Source organism: Rhinolophus hipposideros (assembly GCF_964194185.1).
Source record: "Rhinolophus hipposideros genome assembly, chromosome: 26".
Lineage (NCBI taxonomy): Eukaryota > Metazoa > Chordata > Mammalia > Chiroptera > Rhinolophidae > Rhinolophus > Rhinolophus hipposideros.
Genome location: NC_138072.1, coordinates 25,835,589 through 25,861,608, shown reverse-complemented (window position 1 = coordinate 25,861,608; position 26,020 = coordinate 25,835,589). Strand labels below are relative to the sequence as shown.

Sequence of the window (26,020 nt, the reverse complement as noted above, 5' to 3'; positions counted from 1 at the left end):
GTGTTGGTGGCAGTGTGAAAAAGGTGAAGGGATTAAGAAATACAAATTGGTAGTAACAAAATAGTCATGGAGATGTAAAGTATAGGGAATATAATCAATAACATGGTAATAACTGTGTATAGTGCCAGGTGCTATTAGTCGGGGGATCACTTCCTATATTATGTAAATGTCTAACATCTATGCTATACACTTGAAACTAATATAAATGATATTGAATGTCAACTGTAATTGAAAATTTTAAAAAGGGGGAAAAGATCAATAAGACCTGTGATAACGTGCGACGGTGTCAGATGGTTACTGGACTCACCATGGTGATCACTCGTTAGCATAGGGAACATAACCAGTAATGTGGTAATAACGCTGAATAGTGCCAGGTGGGTCCTGTTGAATACCTATGATGTACACCTGAAACTAATTATAATATTGTATGTTAGCTATATTTTAATAAAAATCCTTTAAAAAAGCAAAAACGATTAATTAAACAAATTATTTACAGAAAAATAAAGTTCCTCTGCAGCTCATTAGCCCCTCAGGTATCTGCCAACTGACACCTGGCAAGAAACCACCCCCATTTTACAAACAGGGAAGCTCTCTGTCGTCCAAAATTAGCAAGTTGGTGGGTGCCTTTTCCCCAGGCCTTAAAACTAGCTTATTTATAATGGTCCACCATCAAATTAATGAAAGCAAATAAATTGATGCTAGAAGTTTCCATCAGGGCGTGGCCAGCATCGTTTGTCTGAACTGGAGAGAAGAGGCATCTCGGTGAACCTCAGTGCCAAGCCTTTTCCCAGGAAGCACTTCAGATGTCAGTGGCACCTCTCAGCCCCTCACAGCTCTCCTCTCACTTCATCCTAATTATTGACTTCTTCCGGAGACAGCTGTCAAAGCTGGTGAGATATCGCGTCTGGAACAGACTGTCTAGGTTCACCTCCCAGCTTCCCCCACTGCTGGCTGTGTGACCTTAGAGAAGTTCCTTATGTTTTCTCCTCCTCCATTTTCCTGTAGGTGCTATTTTATTTCCCACTTGACGTGTCTCACCCAAGAACGGAACGAGATAATACAAGTAAGTGCTTGGCACAGTACTTGGCAAATAGCAACTGCTCACGGCTCCTCTATTATCATTATTATTCACTTGTCTACATCCTGAACTAGCCTATGAGTGGGCAGACTGTCTTTCCTGTTTTTGTTTCCCAGCATTTACTAGCTCAGAGCCTGGCACTTATGATGGGTTCTCCATAAACAAATGTTGGTTGAATGGATGGCACTTGACATTCTGGTGTTCCTGTGTGACACAGGCACGTCCCACTCTCTTCCCTTGGCTACATACACCTGAGACACCGACTCCAGAACTGACCTTGGGAATGAGGTGGCCAATTTCATTGTCAGAAAGCCATCCTGGGTGTTTCTCCCACGTCAGCAATCATCTGTGTGATGATGAATTTCTCAGTTGGATTCTGTAGTTAATAAAAGTAAGGGGTACATTTTAATATGCCAAAGTCAGCAGTTCTCAGGTTCATGGCACTGAATCCCACATGGGTGTTCATCATCCAGGGGTCTTCCTCAGTTTCCCCAGGCAGAGCCACCCGTGCCCCCTTCCCCATTCCCATCTATAACAGCCTGTATTATGATGGCCTAACTGGTGTTCTCTCCTTCAGGACAGGGTTACTGTCTTATTCCGCTGTGTCTCCCGAACACTGCTTGGCCTCTAGGAGTTGCTGGTATCAAAAGATGGCTGGCTATATATATATATATATTATTGAGCATAATTTCTAGAGGTAAACTTTCCCGCCTAGGTTACAAGAAGGATGGCCATATACCCGGGTTTGCTCAGGAAAGTCTCAATTTATGCCTGCTGTCTCCCTGTAATTATTAAAAGTGCCCCTTTTCATTCAGAGATGTTTTGGTTTAGATGACAGTTCACATGGTGCTCCTGATTATAAGTGGCCTTTTGTTTGGTGAGTGTGAAAATTAATTGATATTCCTGTTTGGCCCACGTGGCATTGTCACTGCAGACCCAGCCAGCCATCTTTTGATACCAGCAACTATATATATATATATTCTATTCTATATATATATTCTATATTCTATATATATATATTCTATGTTCTATATATATATTCTATATTCTATATATATTCTATGTTCTATATATATTCTATATATATATTCTATATATATTATATATTCTATATATTCTATATATTATATATTCTATATATATATTCTATATATATATTCTAAATAAACATATGAATTGAAACCACTAAGAAGAGATTTGCTGAACAAAACAACCACAGTCTATGAAAATGTATTAGCCAAGTTGGGGATCCATCATTAGCCCAGAATTGCCCATCCCCTTTTCATTGTTGCTGCAAGGTTATCACGTGAGGACTGGTGGGTCTAAGTGGTCACCTGACCTAAGCTGGCCCAATCAGAGTCCTTTCCCAGAGGTCCTGGGACTAAACCTGAGAGTGGCGGCCTGTCTTTGGGTGTCAGATGCAGAACTTAGTGCTGTGCTAATCTTGTACCCATCAAGTTGGGAGCGCGGGCATGCAGACAGCAAGAAGAGCAGAAGTGAGAGCCAGAGATGCCCCTTCCAGCCCAGCCCTAATCCCAGGGCCAGGAGCAAGAGTACAAAAGGATGCCCACATATCATACTCGGATGTCCAAATATTCAGAAGTTACGAATCTGTTGTCGAGCAGAATATATTCTATCCTATCTTAATACTGTTCAACACAAAAAGTGGATAAATGTGGGTCAGGCTACAGGTTTTATACACTCCATAGTTGGCAACACACCAATGGTAACTGAATGTAATCATCGTCACACACGTCTGGTCTTCCCATAGGCTCTGAAGTCTGCCTGAATAGTAAAAACATACAGGACTCAATTTTATGGAACTAATGATAATTCCATAAAACTATCCTTCTTGCCTTCATTTCAGCAAAATCACTAATGTTATATTCAGGATTCTCACTTAATTTGTGCTCTAGTAATGATCCAAAGGATTGAAAAATAAGATGCAATTGCAGTCAACATATGCAAACTTTGAATTATATTTTCACAAAATATAAAGTAAATGTAAAAATGTTCTAAATTACTTGCTTTTAAAAATTTTTTTCTTCTAAAATACTCAACATTGTCTAATAAAATCAAAGGCAATATACAAATTATAATTTATAAATATTTAAAATCAGTTGTTGGAAGTATCACTGTGTGAGGTGTGTAAATGTCTCATCATGATGTTGTTTTGTACACATCAAACTAATAAAAAGTTCAAAAATAATTTACAATCAAACTTCTTTAAGCTGAATTTTTCAGTTTTAAAATATAATTAAATTTTAAATATAAAAACTATTTGCAACTCCAGCATTCAATGTCCACCGAGTTGCCAGTGTAAAGAACTGTTGTCCTGCTCCACACAGGTTGTGCCTGGATCTCTCTTCAGAGTTACCAGATGCAGCTGTTCCTACGCCACTCCAGTTCATGGAACCTCTGGACTAGGACACAACGCACGTAAAAGAACACCTGGCACCACCGGGCAAAGACACCTCCCTATGTAAGAATCCATTGCACTCATACTATGTGAAGGTGAGAATTTGACAAGATACTTTTTCTCTGGTGTCTTTTTAATTTCTCTGTTATCATTTGGATTGCTCAAATTTTCTTTTAGGAGAAATGAGCTGTAATCTCACTCCTTCCTGGTCTCACGATGTGTCACAGGATGTTAGGAAGCTTGGGACAACTCGGGAAGAACCGGTCTGAGCTCCCCAGGTGAGCTGGGGCTGTGCGACCCTGCACACGTGTTCCATATGTTAGGGTGTTGGATACACTGACCCAAGGGCAGAACAGGAGGGAGATACAGAAGGGAACTCAGAGCGGTCAAGCAGCACCGGGATAGATGAAGACTGTTTTCATGAAAATGTTTCTGATACCGAATGAATTACAAAAGTCATGATTTTTTACTCATAAGTGAAGGCACTTACGATACAGGTGTTCATAGACAGTACATTTTTAAAATTACGAACATAATATCATTAAGATAGAAGAATTTTTGAAAAAAAAGTGTTTAGAGGTATAAAGTCTAGAATAAGCCTGAGATAATATATCGTATCTCTTATTGGATTAATCCAAATCAGAAATCACTTATTGCTGACACAAAACTAAAGGAGTAGATAGTATATTGGATAATAACCAGACTTTGTAATATAATGGAAAAAAAAGAGAAAAACAGTTCTAAGAAAGAATGGACCAATATTAACAAATGATGCTTGATGGAGATAAAAAGGTCAAGGGTAAAGTTTTATCAGACCTCGTCACAGCTACGGAAGACTTAGGGTACAGGGTTTTAGTTGACTTCGGTCTTAAAGAACTACTGTAGTCTTTGTTATAGTGACATAAAGTTTGATACATATTTATGTATACATATATACATATATTTCTACAAACTTCTGGGTGCTGGTAATGTTCTCTCATCATCTAGATGCTGGTTATAAAGGTGCTTTGGCTTGAGACAATTTATCAACGTGTACATTTGTATGTTTTTTGTATGTATGTTCATTAAAGCAATTTTTAAAGAGGATAGTTCCTTTACACTCTGCACCGGCCAGATCACATCTGGACTATGATTTTTATGCATGAATGTTTCATTTCAAGAAGAATGACGAGGAGGGGGCTATTAGGCCTGAACAAAGGACGGCCTGCGGGGGCAGTTGTCAGGAGTTTGTGTGCGCTAGGATCAATGACGGCCCTCCTTACTGAGGCCATCACAGTCCTGTCAGCCCACCTGTGTGACCTTGGGAATCGACTCATCTCTTTAGGTCCCGGTTTCTTCTATTACACATTGTAGGAGCTCGCCTGGATGATGTAAGAAGACTTTATGTTCTAAAGTGCTATAAGCATTGAAAGTCATGTATATAAAACATGCTCAAGTGTACATTTTAATAGCAGTAACTGGTGCCCCCACTCACATTATTCTCTGGTGTTGTGTGTAGTTTTACTTTAAACCTTCATGAAAAGGGATGGATAGTTAACACATGTATTTACACACAGCAGAAGTTGCTATATTCACCTCAGAAATTATTTCTACACCAAAGTGGTAATTTTAGGAGTTTGCATGTAAAATTTTGTCTAGACCCACTCATTCAATGATTTATTGATTCTGAATCTATCTGGACAGAGACGTAATTTTTAAAATTCTGATCCTAATACGTGACAATTCTTAGTTGAGGTTATAAGTTTTGACAAATTTGTTCGTTCTTAAGTCATCTCTCGAGTTGCGTTAAGTAAGAAGCCCATGTTTTACAGTCCCTGACAGGCGAGTGCCGGGACCCTCCAGTGCCATGGCCACGTTTCTGCCTGGCACACGGCCGGAGCGGTCAGTCTGCTTTCCCACGGGGTCCGTGTGTGCAGCTGACCTAGCAGCGAGGCAGTGGGAGCCACTTACGCGTAGAGGCCCCGGGCACTGGCGCCCGTGTCCGGCCGCCCAACAGCGCGCTCCGCACCGAGAGCTTCCTTCTGCCTGGGCAGCACCAGGGTGGCGCTGGGAGCTGTGCCCGGAGGGGGAGTCTCCTCTCCGTCCGGGTTACCCAGAGGTATCACGAGTGCTTACCTCCGGGGCTCCTGACAGCATTAAACGAGCGGAGAGTGGACACCACTTGGGAAAACGCCAGCCCTAAGTCCTCAGAAGGAATGCGCTCCACAGGGGCCCCTCCCCCCGGCCCCTCCCCCCCGGGCCCCTCCCCCCCCCAGGGCCGCCTCCGGTTACGGTCCCGGGAAAGGTGCAGCACGACTCGCAGACAAGGCCCAGGCGCAGCCTCCGCGGTGACCGGCCAGCGGCCTGGGAAGAGGCGACAGAACGGGCGGTGTCTGACTTGTGTCCGCCGCCGCCGGCTCCAGCCGAAGGAGAAGGGGGGTAAGTACGGAGGTCTCGTACCGTGGCTCGTGCAAACAGACTGCCCGCCAACCTACCGCTGTGAAGCCCCCAGGAAGCAACTGCCCCCAGAGCCGCTCGCAGGCGTGCGCCCTCTCCCGGAGGGGTGAAGCCACCTCCTCGTCACACGCCCGGTACCCGGCACTCCGTGAATTGGACGTTACCAGCAGGCCACTGACTTCTGATTCGCAAACTTCCCTCCCAGCGTCTGGTGCGAGAAGTTGCTCAGGACTTCACAACAGACCTGCGCTGTCCGAGTGCAGCTGTTGGTGCTTTGCAGGAGGCAAGTGAGGCCTATCTGGTTGGCCTGTTTGAAGATACCAACCTGTGTGCTCTCCATGCCCAACGTGTAACAACTATGCCAAAAGACATCCAGCTAGCACGCCGCACACGTGGAGAACGTGCTCAGGAATCCACTACGATGGGAAACATTTCATTCTTTAAAAAAAAAAAATTTCTCTTCTTCCTGGTATTGGTAGTTCTGAATGTTAGTTATTTTTTTTCCCATGGGTCAAAAGGTACCTAAGTATATGATTACAAGTGGAAAAATAGGGGACAGAAATCAGGTATTGGCAATTTTTCCATTTTCATTTGTGTGTGAATTTTTAATATAAATGCGGGGACAAAGCATGAATGCAAGTCAAAAGTTTCAGTGAACAAGTTTCAGCAGTTCAACTTTATAACAATTATAAATAAAAACCTGTTAAATTTTTCTGGACAATGCCAGCATTTGGATTTTTTTAAAACAAGTAAATTTCTTATTGATGGCAACTAAATGGTGTTTGTAGCATTTTTATCATACAGTAGGTTCCATCCACTTGCTATACCTTTCTGACTTGTCCTACATGCAAGTACATGTTTTTAATGTTGTCTGTCTTCTGTGCTATTCCTGTAAGTTTGCTATTAAAATACATTAAACTTAAAAAGAAAAAGAAGAAGAACAGGTGGTGTCTCGCTGTTGCCCCGCGTCCCCACCAGGCTGACCCTCAGGAGGGCCGACCAGCGTGGCTCAGGGAATCGGGCTGTGTCCCCTGGGAGGCAAAGGGGGCCTGTCTGAAACTTGGAAATGTCCGAATCACCTGGAACTGGCACAGGTGAAATGATCTATTACCAGTAGAAATTGGAGCTTGTGAACTAAACTGTATTCAGAGAAATATTATTAGTTTCATATATGTTCGCATACCCAACTTTTGTGGACTGTTAGAACTGACCAAATTTGGACTTGCAAACTGTAGAACTAAAGTGATTTTTATATTCATGGGAACACAGGTTGAAGGAAAAAGGACTACCCCAGTTCTAATCAAAACTAAAATGTTATTCAGGGATGTCCTTGGTTTCACGTCAGGGGGAAAACCCGCAGGGCAGCGAGGTAGATTTTCATGATATCCTAGTTTGATGTTTCGCAGGTGTGGTTCCTAGACTACCTGTGTGTGAATCACCTGGGTACTGGTGAAAATGTGGACCCCAGGTCTAGCCCCAGAGCCCTGCAATCTGTAATAGGGGGAAACTTCTCAAGCTGCTCCTGGAGATTTTCCTTTCTCTCCCATTTGTCTCCCTGTGCTGCCACCAAACTGTGATTTTTACGCGAAACCCCTCAAAACCTAGCCTCTTACTTTAAAAGCACAGGCTCCCACTCTAATTTCTGTCGGACACTGAAGCATGGAGGGGACTGTCTCTGTCTACAGGGCAGACACAGAGCATTTCCATCATGGCAGAAAGTACTATTCTCCACTTCTCCTTCAGATGAGATGAGAGCCCGAGCCACATCTGGGTAGCTGTTTTGGAGCCCGTGTCAGGGCCCAGAATGGCATATGTCCAAAGGGCAAATCCCACCTGATCGAACTACCACCAAGCCTTGCAGATAATCAGTAAGGTCCATCGTTATTACACCCCCACCAGCAGACACCTTGAGGTGTGCTGCGCTACTCATACAAGACACAGACAAGAACTAAGAGAGAGCGGTAAACAGTTTTACCTCTTTAACAAGAATCAAAGAAAAATGAAACCGATTTGTAAATGGCAATAGTTTAATGAACCAATTTTACTCACGGACATTTACCCTGTCTGAAAAAAAAAATCAGTAATTTTCTGAATGTTCTTATACCTGAAAGTGAATAATTCACAAAATAAAAACATACATAATCCAGTGTCAAAAACTGGTGATTTAGAGAAATCACCGTTTATTTGTTCCAACAAAAAGAAAAAAAACAACCTCGGTTTGACAATTCAGCCAATACTGTCTGTGTCATTCAGCAGTGTCCCTGGCTGTGGGCTCTGTGGCACGCTGATGGCTCATGAGTCTTTCATAGTTCAAATAAAGTGGACAACCACACACGAAGACAAGACATTCTCTCACAATGTGCATAAAAATAAAGTCTTTGAAAATACACAGATCTTTAAAGGAATGAAAACACTCCTGTTTTGTTGTTGGTTTTGTTCCTTTTAATTACTAATTTTTGGTTTTTTAAGTAAACTTTTTTTGCGTAAGGAGCTGTATGATGTTGTAAGTGGAAACCAACAGGCCATTGGCAAAAACATACACTTTCTCTCCCTGACATTATAGCTTGTTTTCCCCTAAAACCCTCTTTCATGATTTCTGTTATGGTTCAGAAAGTAAAGAAAATGATTTCAAGTATTCAATTCCTATCAAAAATTGGTATCAAAAGTAATAAAGGACCTAATTTCTTTGTAATTCCATGTTTTAAAAAATAACTTAAGAAGCAAGAGGTCCGGCCCTTTACTTGTGTAAATACCACAGCGTAACTAGAGTTTCTTAAGACAGCGTGGAGAGGACTCAGTGTTTAGCACCTCGATCATCGATCTTAACGTCGGGAACGTCTCGGATACTGACGGAAGCGTTTTATAAGAAGGTGAAATACTGAAAAGGAAAACACAAAGAAGGCATGTGAATAGCAGCACAATTTTATAAAACAAGGGCAAAACTTATATTGTATTTATTCCTATTATAATGCTCACTTTGGAATAGCCTGTATAGATACCTAACGTCAGACAATTATAAAAGCAAGGAGGAGGTGGGAACAGAACAGATCCTTCTAAGCAATGGACTGGGGTATCAGCAGGCTCATCTGATGTGCTGTTTAGAAGTAAAACCAGAGTCTTTGGGGGAAAAAATTAAACTCTGATTTACACATGACTGTTAGGCGTCCATGTCCCACTGGTGTGCATGCCAGTCTTGGAATCAGAAGACGCAGGTTTTGGGTCCTGCCTCACTCTTTAGTAGCTTCAGTCACCTCTCTAGGCTCCACTCATCTTGTCTGTAGCAACTGACGGCGTCACCATGCGTGTGGAATGGGGTAACACACGTCAAAGTATGCTGTGAAACGGTGACGGCACAAGGTCCGGTGTTGTTATTCTTTCCTTAGAGGACTGTTGAAAGATTAACACTCTAAAATCATGTTAAAAAACAGAAGCAAGATCTCTGACCTTATGTTTGTGTTACTAAAACGTGTGTAAAGTAGTAAACCTAAAAGAGGAATACACTGGACAAAGTTTCCACTATAAAGCTAATGGTATAGTTACAGATTGAATAAGAGTCTACTACAGACATGAATTTCTCCAATTTTAAACACAGTACAAATTACCCAGCAATTCTGGGAGCTGTTGCTATGTCAAATAGATGTGAAAGGCAAAACTGGTGGTTATAATATAAAAAATAACATGGAGAAGAAACAAGAATTAATAAAGCCAAATAGTGAAATGTGCTTACTCTTTATTAACTATAAAAGTTAATAATGTCTGTGAGCTTAGTTTCATCCCAAATTTACACATTCCTCTGAAGTGCTTCTGGAAACAAGAGCCAGGAAAGACCAGAGTCTGCCAGACTCCTCACCCAGGATCCGTCAGGGGTCATTTCATTTAATGTTTACGGACTCACATGTATTCTCCACCTAAATAAGGACCCAGCACCACTTTCTCAGAACCTAGAGTGTAGTAAAATGCAGCTGAACAAAGTGCTACCACACACAGTAAGTCTGAAATGGGTTTGGCTCCCTCACAGTTTTCTAGTTTACTCCTGCATATTGAACCTAAGAGCTTGGGATAAAGGGCAAATTAGCCAAGAGAAATGACTATCTGATTATATAAATATTAGGTTGGTGTGAAAGTAATCGTGGGTTTTGCAATTATTTTTAACCTTTTAAACTGCAATTACTTTTTCATCAAGCTATATGACATATGCAACTTCCACAAACTAGCTTCTTATTTTTTATTTATTATTCATTTCTATACATACACTCACCCTGTAAAGCATCTTACACAACAATTTTAACTTTGAAAATTTTGATTAAATTTATTGTACAATAGTAACTCAAAGAAATGAGTACACTTCCAGTTTCAAATAGCTCCAAAATTAACAGGAAGTCTCTTTTCTCCCTCTTTAATTGTAATATCCTTGTTGACCCCCATCAAATAGTTACCTTTTCAAGTTCATCCAGCTTTTAGCTATTTTGCTAAAGGCCTCTGAACCAGGGGCTGTCATAGCTTCAAAGTCAACTAACTGTAAAATAAAGAAATTTAGAAATGTGATTAAATAAGAAGGAGAAAAAATCACTCTGAAATCTATTTAACTCATGGATCTTAACCAAAAAACCCCTGATTGGAATTTAAAGAAAACCAACTGTTTTCCCTTTCAGTTCCAACGTACCTTCCCTTTGGGAATTTTTCCTGCTACTTCTTTTCCACTTGCCATCAACGCTCCCAAGATCACCGAGTAAGCTATCACACTATTTAAATAAAGAACAATTACATATTAGTCCATCTACAAACAGTTACCATGTTAGAGCTAACCACGGATTTCCCACCATATAAGGTGAAATTTTATTTCTTTTATGCATTCTTTCCGCATTAAACATAAGAATATTTTCTTTTGCTTTAAAAAGTATTTACTAATTTACTACTAATAAAAATATTTACTGATTTCTAAAAAAAAAAGTGACTAAGAATATTCTTTTTCTCAGGAAAAAAACCGCTTCTTTTAATTAGGACATTTCTTTCCACTTGGTTTTTTGATTCTTGTGAAATGAATTAGGAAATGTTTCTGCTTATGTGTTTCACAACTTCATGAGGCTTGGCGTTAAAATGTATATACAACATACTTTGTAAATACAAACATATTAATCTTATCGCTGACGCACGAAAAACTTTGGCCCCCCAAAAAAAGCAGAACACATGCCCAGAATGCACTAACAGACTGGTCTGAAACCCGATATGTTGTATCAGTTTCCTTCCTGGCACAGAACAGACTCACTCTGGATTCTGACACCTGCATCACACATGTGCGCCCCCATGCACGGTGTCCCAGGACCAAGATAACGAAGACGAGGCCCTGGCCTCTGAGAGGGAGCAGCCTGGTTGGGGAGATGACAGCACACGCTGGCAGACGCCAAAGAGAGTGAGTCATTCTTGGGGTGGCCTGGCAGGGAAGACCTCACAGAGGCCGAGTGCTGTGTCACAGGAAGCACAGGAGGCTGGGAAATGTGCTGGATGGAGGGAAGCACGTGTGGGACACGAAGGTGTGAGGAGAGGGCCCACGGGGGGACCCTCAGAAGTTCCGCAGGGTACAGGTAGGGCTGATAAAGGAGGGAGGTGCCAATCCCATGGTAAACCAGGGCAGGGTAGGGACTGGCACAGTGCATGATGCCGCCGAGCCTGCACTTAGGCCAAGATGCCTACAGAACTGGAGCACAAAGAGGGGAGGGAGGAAAGCCTGGAAACAGGGCCACCAGTTAGAAAGCTTGTGTCAGGAGGTGACTAGGGTCTGAACTAGGCAGTAGCTATGAGTATAAGGAAGACAGAAAAGGGTTTGGAGGCAGAATCAACAGGATTTAGGGACTGAAGAGAAGTAGGGACCAAGGGCCTGAGTCGGAGAGGACTGCAGGTGGACCTTCCATCGCACGTCACACAGGAGCCACCGAGCTGTGAGGATGAGCTGGGGGCCTGCACAGGCCCGCGGAAGGGCTGCACAAAAGGCGGTGTGTGCCGGTCTGGGGCTCACCACAGACTCGGTGCACACAACTAACAGGAATTATGCTGGGATTCCAATATTCATGCTCCTATTTTGTTTCTATGCCTTTTAAATATTATAACAATATTTGCTACCACATTTAGGAGAGTTTTACTTTTAAAGTATTAATCAAAGATGACATTCAAGTACATTATTTTAGCCAAAAAATCTTAAATTCAAATATGTGTTAGACACAGCATATTATCATCAATGGGATTTACTGCACACAATACCGGGTAAAAGGGAATAGAAAGAAAATTCTACAGACACCACCCTTGTTTTAATGACATCTAAAAAACTGATGGTGCATAAGAAGAAAGAATTTTTTTTACAATAATAAAAATAGTATGGAAGGATTGACGATTCAGAAGTATAAAACATTAGGGCTGAAGGTCAATAAATGGCCAGAAATTGGAGAAACAGGGAGAAGAGGGCAGGGTAACAGTCTGGGTGAACATGAAAATTAAAATACAGGGAGCATGATGCCTGCGCACAGTAGGCCTTCAATACATCTTTGTTGGATGAATGACCCCCAAGCCTGTAATAGGCCAGTACACTACATTAGAAATATCTTTCTTAATTCCTCTGATGATGTGCTAGATTAAGGACAGAATTTCTCGGGGGACTTTGAAAAACCAAAACATGGCTTCCTGTCATTGCTTGGGTTACTTTTGTACCCACATCCACAACAGGAAGTATAAGCAAAAAACATGCTTTTCAGTGGAAACACTTTTGAATTATAAGGTATCACTCACCTGGATCCTCGAGAGAGTGGCATTAAATTATAAAAGTAATAAACTAAGGATAAGATTAAGTTACAAACAGCATCAGCCTCCTGGAAAAAAAGAAAGCACGTGCTCATGAACTTCAATCCTAGATTACAAACTACGTTTGTATTAGGTGACAAGACAAATATGAATCATATACATCAGGAAAAGGATTATTTCATTCCTCTCCTACAAGAACCTACTTCTCACATTCTTGAATGTTTTATACGCTTTTCCATCGTGTTTTCTAATGAAAGGGGATGTACACAGTCCAGTTTAGAGGAATATTTTCCCAGCGGTTTTTAAAAGTGCCAACTTTTCTAATAAATATAAAAATCTCAGTCTCCTTTAATGTTACCTGTAATGTCAAAATATATATTGAGATTAAAATAAAACAAAGCACTCATTCATATCGCATATGCTTTCTACAAGCCTCTCTCCCCTGAAAGATTCTGGTAAGCCCTGCTCTGCACTGAGATTTAGGTGAGGAATATGCTCAGATATATGTAAAAGCTAATGTTTACAAATATGTAAGAACTGATTAAATGCAAGAGAAATGAGTTGACTTCCGGGCCACAGGCATCTATTCCAGAATGCAGGAGTGCCCACCACACTCGTGTCTTAGTGGCAGCTGCAGCCACCAAGGTGACATGTTAGATCCTGCCTCCAAGGAGGCCCCTTGAGTCGGGTGCGCAATGGAGGGCAAGGGTCACGGACCGGGGAAGGCTGCAAAGTGCAGCACAGGCCATTTTCAATTCAGACCAAATTTTCCATTTAAATCACGACAAAGCCCAAACTTAGGATAATACTGGGCTGCCAGAAAAACGTATAAACATTTTATGAGATGTTATCCATGTGTTACTTTTCGAAGCTGAATTGAATTACAATGTGTAGTATGATGTCTGCTCAAAAGATGGCGTTAATCAAATGAACGCTAGTGTCACCAGGCGACAGGCAGGATAGTAAAAGAAAATGGCGGAAAAGCAGTCGTCATTCGAGGGGAGCAAGACCATTTTGAACTGGTGTGTGAAATTTGAGAACGTTGTAGAAGTACAACAATGGAGGTGTGAGTGTACAGCACATCCTCCAGCCTAACAACTGCACACATTCGTGACTGGCAGCACTTCGGGAAGAAATTGAAATGGCACGCGCAGTGATATAAGTGGACACTGGTCAACGTTGCGCAACAGTAGTTCACCATAATCAGAAGTGTCTGGATGATGATGGGAATCACTTTGAGCATCTCTTGTAATTGCAGAAGTCAAATGTGACTTGCATTCATCTTTTGTTATCGGTATATATTGAGTATTACAATTAAAAAAATTATTTTTATACATTTTCAGATTTCTACCCATTTTTTAAAAATTTTATTGGGGAATATTGGGGGACCGTGTGTTTCTCTAGGACCCATCACCTCCAAGTCGTTGCCCTTCAATCTAGTGGTGGAGGGCGCAGCTCAGCTCCAAGTCCAGTTGCTGTTTTCAATCTTTAGTTGGAGGGGTCACAGCCCACTATCCCCTGTGGGAATTGAACTGGCAACCTTGTTGTTGAGAGCTGGTGCTCTAACCACCTGAGCCATCCGGCTGCCCCTCTGAAGTTCAGCAGCAGCTCGTTGTCTTCAATTTCATTGTGGAAGGCGCAGTTCACTGGCCAATGTGGGAATCAAACCAGCAACTCTGTCGTTCAGAGCTCACGCTCTAACCAACTGAGCCATTAGGCCGCCTCGAATGTTACAATTTTAATACAGTTTTATCCTTCCTTAAAATGTGTATACATTTTTTTGGCACCCTCTGTATATCGTAAATAATAAATTTATCATTTCCCCTCCTCCATGACTGTAGTTACTAAATATAGAAATTGTTTCTATAAGAGTATTAAAAAAAGAAATATTTACAGGTCACTTAAAGCTGATTTAAGCATAAAGGGTATAATTTCAATGAAAGGGCAAAGGCTTTGCAAGTTTACAAAGGAAACACAGAAAGCACGGATAAGATGGAAACAAAAAAAGCTTACCCCAAATTCCGATGACAGGATGAGGATTTTCCCTTTCGCTGTTAGATCTTTGTACAGTGCGTCTATTTCAGCGTGATATAACTGCGTTCTTTCTTCTGTGGTTTGAGTTTCCACAGAAAATAATATGTTGCCAATCCTAAAATTACAAGAATGTGCGTCAAAGGCATGTGTTATACAATTCAAAGAGCCAAACACAGAAAGGGAAAAGTGAAGCAAAGAGCTGCTGATGGGGCAGAGGACATGCCTGAGGACAGATGCCACGTTTCTGACCACAGACAGACGAAGCGTGGCTCACAAGGATGCAATTTCTTCACAAAATAGGACATTTGCTTAGTCTAAGGACATGTACTCATTATGTGAGCTTAAGTGAAGACAGGCGGAAACCACACATAGAAAAGAATGCATTTAAATGGCCGGTCAGTATCTGATCAGACAGCCACACTGTTGTGATCGGAGATCAGGAGAGAACTAAATGCAGAAAGAAAGTTCAGGAACTCTGTTTTTGTTTTACGCGTTTGCTGCCTGCTGAGCTCCATGCGAGGCTCTGTGGAGGATATAAATTCGAGCTAACAGGTATTGTACAGTGCCAGCAGCCAAAATGCTGAGCAGTCTTAGGCCCTGTAAAGAACACAGCACAGCTGCTTTATTGAGGAAGGAGGTGGAAACGAGGCCACAAATAGCTGAGACTATCTCAGGGCCGGAACACAGTTCATCGTGGTTCACAAGGAGGTCAGCTCTAAGTTGGAAGACATGGAAAAAAACAAGAAAAGCTGGAAGAAAGGGTCTGAACTTGGGTTGTGGACATCAGGATGGAATGACAGGCTCAGAGATAGGAGGTGGGAGGTAAGCTCAGGGAACAAGCAGGCCATGCTCCGAGAGCAAACGTTCAGCGAGAGCAGGCACCATTGTTCAAGCCCACATTCTGGAAGGCCTCGAGTGCTTGGCAGGGGCGCTGGTTTTGGTATCCACAGGCAATGGCAGGTGTGGACTGGAGTGATTTTTGGAGCCAGGGGAGTGCCCAGTGGAGTGAGCCCGGGGAGGGCACCAGAAGACGGGCAGCGGACACCCAGCCTGAGTCTACATGAGGGGTTAGAGGCCCAGACAAGAGGGCAAGGCATGGGGTAAAACAGACAGCGGAGGAAAAGCCTTCCCCACAACGAACTCCAAGAACTCTGAAGATGATTTTCCACAAACCACATTAGACCTTACACTTCATGTCCAGAAAGGTGCTCAATTTAGTACCGCCAGAATAGGTATCTATGGTGTAATACTCCAAATGACACGCCGAAAACAGTAACGGGCAAAGCTACACACGGGGCCATCATCATTTTCACTCCCAGACCTAGTGACAGCCCGGGTGGCGGACCCCCGGCAGCAGCGCAGGCACGGACCCCAGCCCGCCCGGGTCTGCAGCCGCACGCAGGAAGCTTACGTACTTGTCTCCTGTGATCGTGATCGTGAACCCGTCATATTCCTTCCCTTGATCTTTGAGGCTCGGGACTTTGGTATTCACAGTGAACCCATCCTTCGTTTTAGTATTAAACTGCTTTCAGGGAAAAAGAAAATTCACGTTACCGGTGTGTAAGTCACCGTGAACCCCCAAAGGCTACTCTGAGTGCTGACTCCAAATTCCATGCCTTTAGGAAGGGTCACATTAGTCCCTAATGAAGACACCGACAATTAGTGACAGAGGACACCGCTGCCTGCCATTACACTCCGCGTGGCGCCTAAGGGAGGCTAGCAGAGAGCCTGGGCACGTGGCTCACAAGCTCCCTTCACCAGCCAGGGGCACTGCTGGCCTCCATGAGCTCTCTCCAGGGTTCTTCTGCTGTTATCTCATGGGCAGCAACCGGGGTTCTTAGCAAAAGAGTTGTCCCCAATACCCTATAACTCAGAAAAGCACCTTGTATTCATGCGTGCTCCTTCAAAGCGGAGTCCGATTTTTCTAAAAAGTACTCAGAATTATACAACTACTGGAGAATTTCACACACACATGCACACACGCGTGCATGTACTCTCCAACTCTGCAGAACACAGAGAAGGAGGCTACGGGAATTACAGAGCCAAGAATGACCCTCAGAGGTGACGAGCATGAAGGCAGTTTCGGATGTCAGCTTTCTGTTTAAAACATTTTTGACAAAACCAAAATGCCAATAAACAGGTTTTGCCACTACTCCAGGGAAAGCTCCCCCAGATTCAGTTATGCAGTGTTGCCAACTCTTTTTAGGATTGACAGACTCGAATGAGAGAAGCAACCACCAAACAAGGCGGTCGTGCTTCCCACGAGATGCTGGGGTCGTCTGAGCCCAGCAGGTGCCCACTGAGGTCCGGGGGGCGATGGGGTGACTGCACCGGCACTGGACAGCACAGGCGGACAGAGCCAGCAGTGGGAACTGGAAGGGAGGTAGCTTCCAGGAAGAAAGGACTTCTAGAGGAAGCAGTGTGTGAACTTACTTCAGCCAATTATCGGTTAACGCTCATGGTCAACCTCACAGAGGAAACCCGCCTGGCGAGGTCCGGACAGTTAGCGAGAGGACAGAGTAGGGATACAAGGCCAGGCCTTCCTGAGCTCCAGTCCACACTGTTTGCTAATAAGCTGACTCAAGGGGAGCTGAGGGAGATTTTAACTTGGTTTTTCACTAGAAGTATATTGTATATTTCGGTGGACGCTGTCATGGCACCATGTTTCACTGAGCACTTTAAACACAAGGTTCTTTTTTATATACTTCTATGTGTGCCTTCAAAAATACTAATTTATTCCTAATTGTGGGGACAGTGAGGCGTACAGTGCTGCAGTGGGGGTCACTTGCAGACAGCACAGCCAGGCAGCGACTCCACACAGGGAGGCGGGCAGCGGGCGGGCAATGCTCCCGCTCAGCTGCACCGAATGACTGTGGTCCATTATGCTTTTCTTTTTAAACAAAGACATACATATAATATTAAAATCTCCCTACGCTGATTTTGTATCCTGCTCAATACAGTAAATTCAAATGCCTAAAATACCCACAGGAAAGCTACAGATTAAACACTAGACAGCAGCTCTCCCTGGTGCCACTGTGCCCCCTGCGGGGCATCTGGGGAATTTATGGGAGAGTCTGGTGGCCGCAGGGATTAGGAAGGTGGGGGCCAAGACTCCTGGACACTGCACAGTGTAGGGCAGTCACACATTATGCGTGACTTCCCATGCCACTGGGCTTTCATGCAGGCGAAGAATCTGTTTATAACTTAATAATTGCCTGGAACCAGATTTTTACACTTATACAGTAAATATTTGTTACATAGTTTTAATGTACACTGAACTTTCCGGGAATGCAAAAAGCATGTACATTGAGGAAAGTGTGTTATACACTGTTTGGAACTTTACTAAGCGTGGTTTACCATTCCAGAAAGCCACGTCACCAATGACATAGTGGTCCATCATACCCATGACACCAGGTAACACAGGGCCGGGCTGCACTTGCAGCTGTCACATTGACCATGATTTCAACAAGGTGCAAGCACTGGCTGGCTCTCAGGGCGCCTCACAGAGATGAGACTGAATGGTGACCAATGCTGCTATTAACAACAAAGTACGTTGTAGAACTCCTTTCACGGCACTGTGTTGACTTCTTAAAGTTTTCTGAGTAGGTGGGATATATTCTCTAGGAATTTCTTAGTGCAGTAAAGGGAGCATCGGAACACGTTTACTGAGTTACTATGGTGAGCTTGAGGAGACTGAGAGCCATTTGTCAGTTCACCAGACCCTCGCAATGACCCCCCGGAAGTGGGTCTGCAGAATCACTCAGCAGACGGGAGCCGGGGCCACAGCCCCCGAGGCAGGTGTGGACCCTGGTGTTCACAACATTCCTGCTTATTCCTCAGAAAGGGGTAAGCACTGGGCAGTCAGACAAGTTTCTTAAATTTTATTTGCTATAAATCAATCTTATCTACTATAGCTACAAGAACTACATATTCAGGTTTTATATCAAAGTTCAAACTGTTAATTGAAAAAATCAAATCTACCTGCTATTGGCATATTTTTGGGTAGTTATATATTCCTAGGTAGAAAAAAGCCTCATCAAATTATAAATTCTTAATGGATTATACTTTTAAACAATGTAATTCTGTCCCGAAGTGTCTATTTCCTTAAAGCCAAACGTTTCTGACATTAACATTGCCACACTCACTTTTCCTTTCACCACCATTTGCCTGGTACACTTTCCCCTGCAACTTCTTAAATGCCATTCTGTTAGGTCTCCTGTAAGCAGAATACAGCTGGACTTTGAAAGACAACATGAGAGCCTCGGTCTTTCAATAAGGGGATCGATTATTACTGTCATACTGAGACTTGTTATTGCCATTAATACATTTCCTACGGACGTTATTTTTACCCCTCCTCTTTTTGTAAGTGCTTATTTGAACTTTGTTTTCTTTATTCCATTTTCCTACCTTCTTGGGGTTTAGCAGATTATACATCCCATCTCTATTCTTTAATTTTTAACATAGATATTTAAACTTGTATTTTTCTGTCAATATCGGGGGGGGGGTCAGTCAGTGATTACATTCGCTCACTGAAAAAAAAAACCAATACCTTAGTAACGTTTTTACTTCTGTTCTCTACTTTCATCAACATCTGATATTGACATTATCTGATATTTTAATTTCAGACAACATTTATATATTTTTTTAACATTATAGATTAACAGTTCATTTCCTTGGCTTATTTGTTCACCACTATTTCTAATATCTTGTGTTTTCTTTTCTGGGTTCATTTTATGAAAGTATTTATGTCCTTGAATCATTCTGACAAAGAGGATCTAGGCTTGATGAAATGTCTGAATAATTGTGTGTTTAAAACAGTTTTCATTTCACCCTCACACCTGAACATTGGTACGGTTGGTGAAAATGAATTTCCCTTCACTGTCTTCTAGAATCCACTGTTGCCGGGTGGAAGTCAAGCATCAGTAAGATTCTCCTTTCTCAGGATTTAACTTTTTTTTCCTTTTCTGGAAGCTTTAAGATGTTCTCTTTATATTCTCTCTCTCTCTCTCTACTAAAATACACACAACATAAAGTTTTCCATTTTCTCTCTCTCTCTACTAAAATACACACAACATAAAGTTTTCCATTTTAACCACTATAACATTAAGTACATTTGTATTATTGTGCAACCATCACCACCATCCATCCACAGAACTTTTTCGTCATACCAGATAGAGACTCCATACCCATTCTCCCCTTTCCGAGCCCCTGGCACCTACCCTTCTACTTTCTGTCTCTATGAATTTGACTACACTAGGTACCTCATGTAAGTGGAATTATACAGTATTTGTCCTTTTGTGAGTGGCCTTTGTGACTGGCTTATTTCACTTAGCATGTCTTCAACGTTCATCCATGTTGTAGCCTATGTCAGAATTTCTTAACGTTTTAAGGCTGAATGATATTCCAATGCACAGATGGGCCACATTTTGCCTATTTATTCTTCCATCAATGGACATCTAGGTCGCCTCCGTCTCTTGGCTACTGTGATTAATACTGCTGTGAACATGGGTGTACAAACATGTCCCGAGTCCCTGCTTTCAATCCTTTTGGATATATACCTAGAAGAGGAATTACTGGATCATGGGGCAATTCTATGCGTAATTTTCTTTTTTTTAAAAAAAAACTCTCTTTAACCTCAAAGTCCCCAAATTTTATCAGAATGTGTCTAGGTATCAGTATTTGAACATTCATCCTGCTAAACATTCAGTAGGCCCTCCACTCATCTTTCCATCTCTCTATAGCCTTGCCTTCTATTTTTTGTTTTGTCAGTGAATTCCTCTTCTTTATCTTCTTCCTAAACTTCTATCAGGCAGGTCCATTCTTCATCTTCTCTTGTAGTTTATATTTCTTTGTCCTTTTATACTCCATTCTGGGAGAATTCATTAGTTTGAACTTCCAGCTCATATATTTAATATTCAGCTGTCTTCAATCTGCTAGTCCAGCTGAGATTTCTTTTTTTTAATTATGAGAGTTCTGATTATTTCTTTTCTATTGCTTCTATCTATCTATGTTATACTGGCTCAAATTTCTCAGGAAATTAAATTCTGTACTTTTTTAAGTACACATAAGTAACATTTATTTAGGGCAAATGAATAACATTTACTGAGAACTTTTTTATGGCTATTTTATTCTACTTGACTTTTTAATGGCTTTCTGGTGACAACTGAGTTTTCTTTTTTAAGATCTGAGGAAGCTTTTGTGTTGTTTGTTTTTAAATTATGTACTTTTTATTGAAGTAAATTTATATGTGATGAACTGCACAGGTGGAGTTGATGTGTATACGCCCATGTGTCCACCAAGATAGTGTGTATATACATCATTCTGGAACACTCCCCCTGCCCCTTTCAGGTAAAGCCCACTCCTCATGAGTGGTCACTGCTCCGACATCCTGTGGATGTCAAGGCCCCTTATAAATAGAATCACACTCTGTTGTGTCTGGCCTCCTTTGCTCAGCATAATGTCTCTGGGGTTCACCCCTGTTGCTGTGGGAGGCAGTCTTCCTCTTCCTTTCTATGACTGAGTAGAGCTCCATTGCTGGCCTCCCCTAGAAACAATGACAGACCTTTGTGAAAGCCCCTGATCTGGAAGACAGCCTCTGGACTGTGAGGTGACTTCTCTGTGAGTGTGGGCACCTACTCTGACTCCATCTCACCATGCAAAGAAAGGGGCAGGGTGCTAGAAAGCCCCATCTGGGTCCTTCCTGGGCCTCATGATGACACTGAGGATGCTGCACAGGCTTGTTCTCTGCCCAACATCCTTCTACGTAAGCCTATTGTTAGGTTAAAGACAACGTGTCTTGTGAGTTGATTACTAATCTGAATGTGAGACCTGTGACTTCAGTCATAGAATTTTTTTATTCTTTTTATAGTTTCCCTATCTCTGCTGAGATTCTCCATCATTGTGTTCATGCTTTCTTCCAAGTTCTCGAACATGTTTATGAAGCAGAAAAGCTTTAGAAGAGCTAATTCCAACTTCTGGATCATCTCAGCATCTGTTTCTGTTAACTGCTTTTGTTTTTCTTGGTTATGAGTCACATTTTCCTGCTTCTTCACTTATCTAATAATTAAGGAATCTAGATTACATTGCCTTCCTTTAAAGGGTATTGAACTTTGTTTTAGCAGGCAGTCAAATCACTAGCAGAGCCATTTAATCCTTTTAGGCTTGGTTTTATTTCTTGGTAGGGTGACCTATTTAGAAATTGCTCTAGGATATGGACCTTACTCTGGTGTGCTCTTACACCTCCAGTGTGCCCTTTCTGGGGTCTTAACTAAATGCCCAAAGGGCTCACAGGATGCCTCCATCCTGGCGAGGCCAGAACTCCAGCGTCAATCCGTGCTGTGAAACCTCTGACAGCTCTCGTCAGCTCATCCCCACAGCAGACACTGCTTGGGGAGCCTCAGTCTCACTGCATGTGCACAGCCAGCTCTCAGTCATGAGTGGCCTCTGGGCACTGCCCACTCCGATTCCAGACAAACACACACTCCTGAGCTCAGCAATACTCTGCATGGCTCCACATACCTCTTCAGAGCTCTAGTAAATAATCCCAGGCAGAAAGCCGGCGTAAGCGTGGCTCGCCTCATGTTTCCCTTCTCTCGAGAACGTCTCAAGTCTTGTCCAAACCCTGAAAATAGCTGCCTTATATTTTGTCCGGTTTTATTACTGTCATGAGGCGGAAGGGCAGTCAAGTACCAGACACTCTGTTTGGCCAGAAACACGTTTCAACTGTATGCATTTTTAAGTTTTCTTGTTTCCTATATCCACTGCGTCGTTATAGATTTGCTTTTATGTTTGAATCTGATGCCTGTCTTATTTTACTTTGGCTATTACTCAGTGAGTGTATGTTATTGTTTTCAGGTAGCATGCTTTATAAATTTTTAAACATTTATAGCATAATATTAATAAGCATGGCATTTAATAACTAAAACAGTGCTGTAGTTTTATTTATTTCCTAAAAACATGTAGTGCGATTTTGATGATAAATTTACCTTCATAATTGGAAGAAGGTCTTCTACTTTGTGTACCTTTTCCAGAGCTTCTCTAACTTCCAACAATCCTTTAGGATTATTAGCTCTGAGAAAGAGAGAGAAGGAAAGAGAGAGAGAGAGAGAGAGAGAGAGAGAGAGAGAGAGAGAGAGAGAGAGAGAGAGAGAGACTGAAATCAATACAGAAATGTAATAATTATGCCATTTCCTCTAACTTAATTGTCCTTAATTAAGAATATCTCAATATTCAAAATGGTGGGCCACAACTTAAGTTTCTAAATAATGGGATGGTTTAATCCTAATGAGTTTTGGGCTACAGATGAGAATTAGGGAAACAGACAGCAGCCCACCCAGAAGGTCGGTAAGGAAGAGCAGAGCAGGTGGACAGCCAGTGTCTGTGTATAGATGTACGGACCTGGGTTTGGTCCTCAAACCTGACTCTCCTATTTCAACTCTGGAATCAGAAGGAAACGGTGTTTCTTCCTAAATTTGCTCAAACGGAAGGACCCTGCTAGGATTTTATACCAGTTTTACATTTCCTTGATAATAACCATTCAGAATTCATTTTGCTCCAGTGTTCTGTTCACTGTTACCTACACCACGCTGCCTTTCAGGTGAGGGAGGATGGATATTAAAGCTGAAATCCCTCATAAAGAAATTCAAAGACACATCCTGCCTTTTAGAAGAAACAGAATAGAAGAGTCATAATATTGTGTGTAAGACAAAACACACCCACTGAGGCCCATGGATTTTGTGAAGCTGTTAACAAGAAGACTGATAAGTGATTATGAAAAGCTTTATGATTAAAACACAATGTGAAAATTTGATATACTTTGTTTAGCCTGTCAATAAGCTTGGTTTCAAGTTTTATAACTATAACTGACGTGTAAGAGGTGAAATCTATCCATGACTATGGACGGTTAAAGGCTTACCCATGATAAACAAGAATTCTGTCTTTAATAAAATGAAGAATTTTCTCAAAATATTCCAGGTACCTCATGTTAATGACTTGACCCCTGCAAGAAAACAGAAATTAAGAGTCTTCACAAAGGAGCACATTCCGAACAACACCTGATCTCCGAGTTAACTCAAAGGAACAGTAGGAGAACTGAGAATAACAGAGCAAGAAAGTTTGGGAAATTCACTTGTTTGCAACCAATGAATAGAGAACTGTTGTAGCCAGAGTGCTCATTCGGCCCTGGCGCTTATCTGGTGGGAAAGGACCACTCAGCCCCAGAGATGCCACATGGGGACAAAAGGCCTCACACGAGGCACAGCGTTGATGCCACTTTCCTCCTCTGCATGGACCCCTTGGCTTTTTCGGCAGCTACAAGGCCCCTCTCCCGTGGTTCTCCCGACAGCACTCTCTGCTAATCCTCCTTCCTGCTGTCCAGATGACCAGCAGTTTGCATCTCCACTACCCACCCTACACATCATTTTCCTCACGTTCCTAGGCCCACTGTCCCAGCAGGTCACATACAGCCAACACGCTGATGCACACGGACAGCTACTCCCTGGACTACCCCCAACCTCAAGTTCATAACTGTCACACAGGAAACCAGTCCTGCGCACTCGCCCAGCTCCACCCCCAAACACATCCGCCTACTTTTTGTCCCATTGCTACATGGCTTATTGCGACACCCATGAGTGGAGACAGGACAGTTCCCTGTGGCCCCACGCTCTCTCGTGTCTAACCCACCAGCACTCCTCATCTTACCTTCTCAATACCCATCTCGTCCCTCCCTCCAACTCACGCTCACACACCTTTCCAGACCTCGCTATGTATTCACCTCAGTTAGAACACCACTTTCTAACTGCTTCCTTTGCCATCAAGGTCACTGCCCTCTCTAACCGGTTCTGCCACCTGCAGCCAAAGTGGTTATCTGGTCGCGCAAATGTGCTCATGTCACTTCTCTCCTTAGAATCTCTGAGTAGCTCACCAGCATCTTCAGGGAAAAAATGCTTTACCATGGAATAGAAAGTTAGTCATCTTTGGGAACAAAAATGTTATTTGCATTTTGGTCTCTGCCTACCTTTCGAGTCTTGGTTGCTGGTACACCTTAACTGCAAACTAGTCACCAGTCACCAAGAATTAGTTGTCCCTTCCTGACCAAGCCCGACTCCCATGTGGCCATGCCTCACACCTCTCTGCTTTCCACCTTCCCTGACAGCTCAGGCAGCTCCTTTTCCGTGTCCCCCCGGCATGCTGCACACACGGCCACCATAGCCTAACACCACCGAGTCATTCACTGGGCCGTCTTCTGCTCCCCGCTGACAGCTTTCTGAGGCCGGCACTTACTGACTCTTCTTTATCACCACCATGCAGCACACTGACCCTGGCCTTCAACTCCAGCTACTTGAGTCTATCTATAAATGCCACAAATTACTCCAGAAGAAACAGAAATGTACAAGTCACAGGGGAATTTATTTTCTAGAAATTAAAAAAAATAAGTATATAAATGACATTTCCATTAAACTTGAACATCAAAGGTGTATAGAATAATACTGCCTTGATTCAGGTTTCTGGAACTAGAAGCATATTGGATGTGATGTAGCTAACACATTTACAAATCTTATCTAAAATTAAATTCAGTGGGTCCGCTTGAAGCTGATATTCTTTCATATTTGTTCATCATTTATTTAGAGGGTACGTGATGGGAGGGGTACAGAGCAGAGCGCTTCACCCACGTCCCCAACTTGTGGAGCCTCTGGACAAAAGAAAAGTCCTCCAGTCAACCTAGCTCCCACACCCCCGACTCCTTGCCCGCCGCAGGCAGCTTAGGGACCAGACGGTGATGCTGACCCAAACCCCTGGTGTGCTGGGGGGTTGGATGGGGAGCTTTTCTGCCACCACACAGATGTGTCAATTCCTTAGCCAAGCAATGTCATCAGGATATCATGGCAAATGCAACGTTCTCCATCTAATTACTTTCTGTGATGCATCAGGGCCCATGACAGACTGACGTGGCAGGCAGTCCCCCCTCACTTGAGCCTGGAGAAGGAGCAAGGTGGGTGTGTACTTCTCTCTCCTACTGGACCAAGCAGGGCGCTGCAGGTCCAGAGCTAACCCATGTAGGCCTTCGCAGAAAGTCACCAGGGAAGAAGCACTGTGTGGCTCACGCCTCCATGACCTGTCTGTTTAGAATAAACGCCGATGAGAACAGGAAAGACGCACGGAAGGTTCATACCTGATTAAGTTGATGTGGTTGTTAAAACCTCGGCTAAGGCTCCGTGCTGGCATCTGATCTAACCAAAGCACTGGCTGGTCTGGGTCAGCAATCC

The 26,020-nt window shown here is 42.7% G+C and overlaps 1 protein-coding gene across 5 annotated transcripts in view; it reads right to left on the bottom strand.

Annotated features, from left to right (window-relative positions):
- Nucleotides 1-7,940: 7,940 nt before the first annotated feature.
- TTC13 (tetratricopeptide repeat domain 13) overlaps nt 7,941-26,020 on the bottom strand; it is a 68,916-nt gene continuing 50,836 nt past the window's right edge. For 3 of the 5 annotated variants that reach the window (XM_081038845.1, XM_081038848.1, XM_081038847.1), the window contains 9 exons: nt 25,927-26,019; nt 23,671-23,754; nt 22,742-22,826; nt 16,172-16,281; nt 14,736-14,871; nt 12,711-12,790; nt 10,597-10,675; nt 10,370-10,449; nt 7,941-8,811 (listed from right to left, as the gene is read on the bottom strand). In XM_081038845.1, coding sequence (XP_080894971.1) covers nt 8,697-8,811; nt 10,370-10,449; nt 10,597-10,675; nt 12,711-12,790; nt 14,736-14,871; nt 16,172-16,281; nt 22,742-22,826; nt 23,671-23,754; nt 25,927-26,019 — 862 coding nt within the window. In that variant the 3' untranslated portion in view covers nt 7,941-8,696. The remainder of the gene's footprint in view (nt 8,812-10,369; nt 10,450-10,596; nt 10,676-12,710; nt 12,791-14,735; nt 14,872-16,171; nt 16,282-22,741; nt 22,827-23,670; nt 23,755-25,926; nt 26,020) is intronic. The other 2 variants (XM_081038849.1, XM_081038846.1) reach the window with 1 other exon arrangement.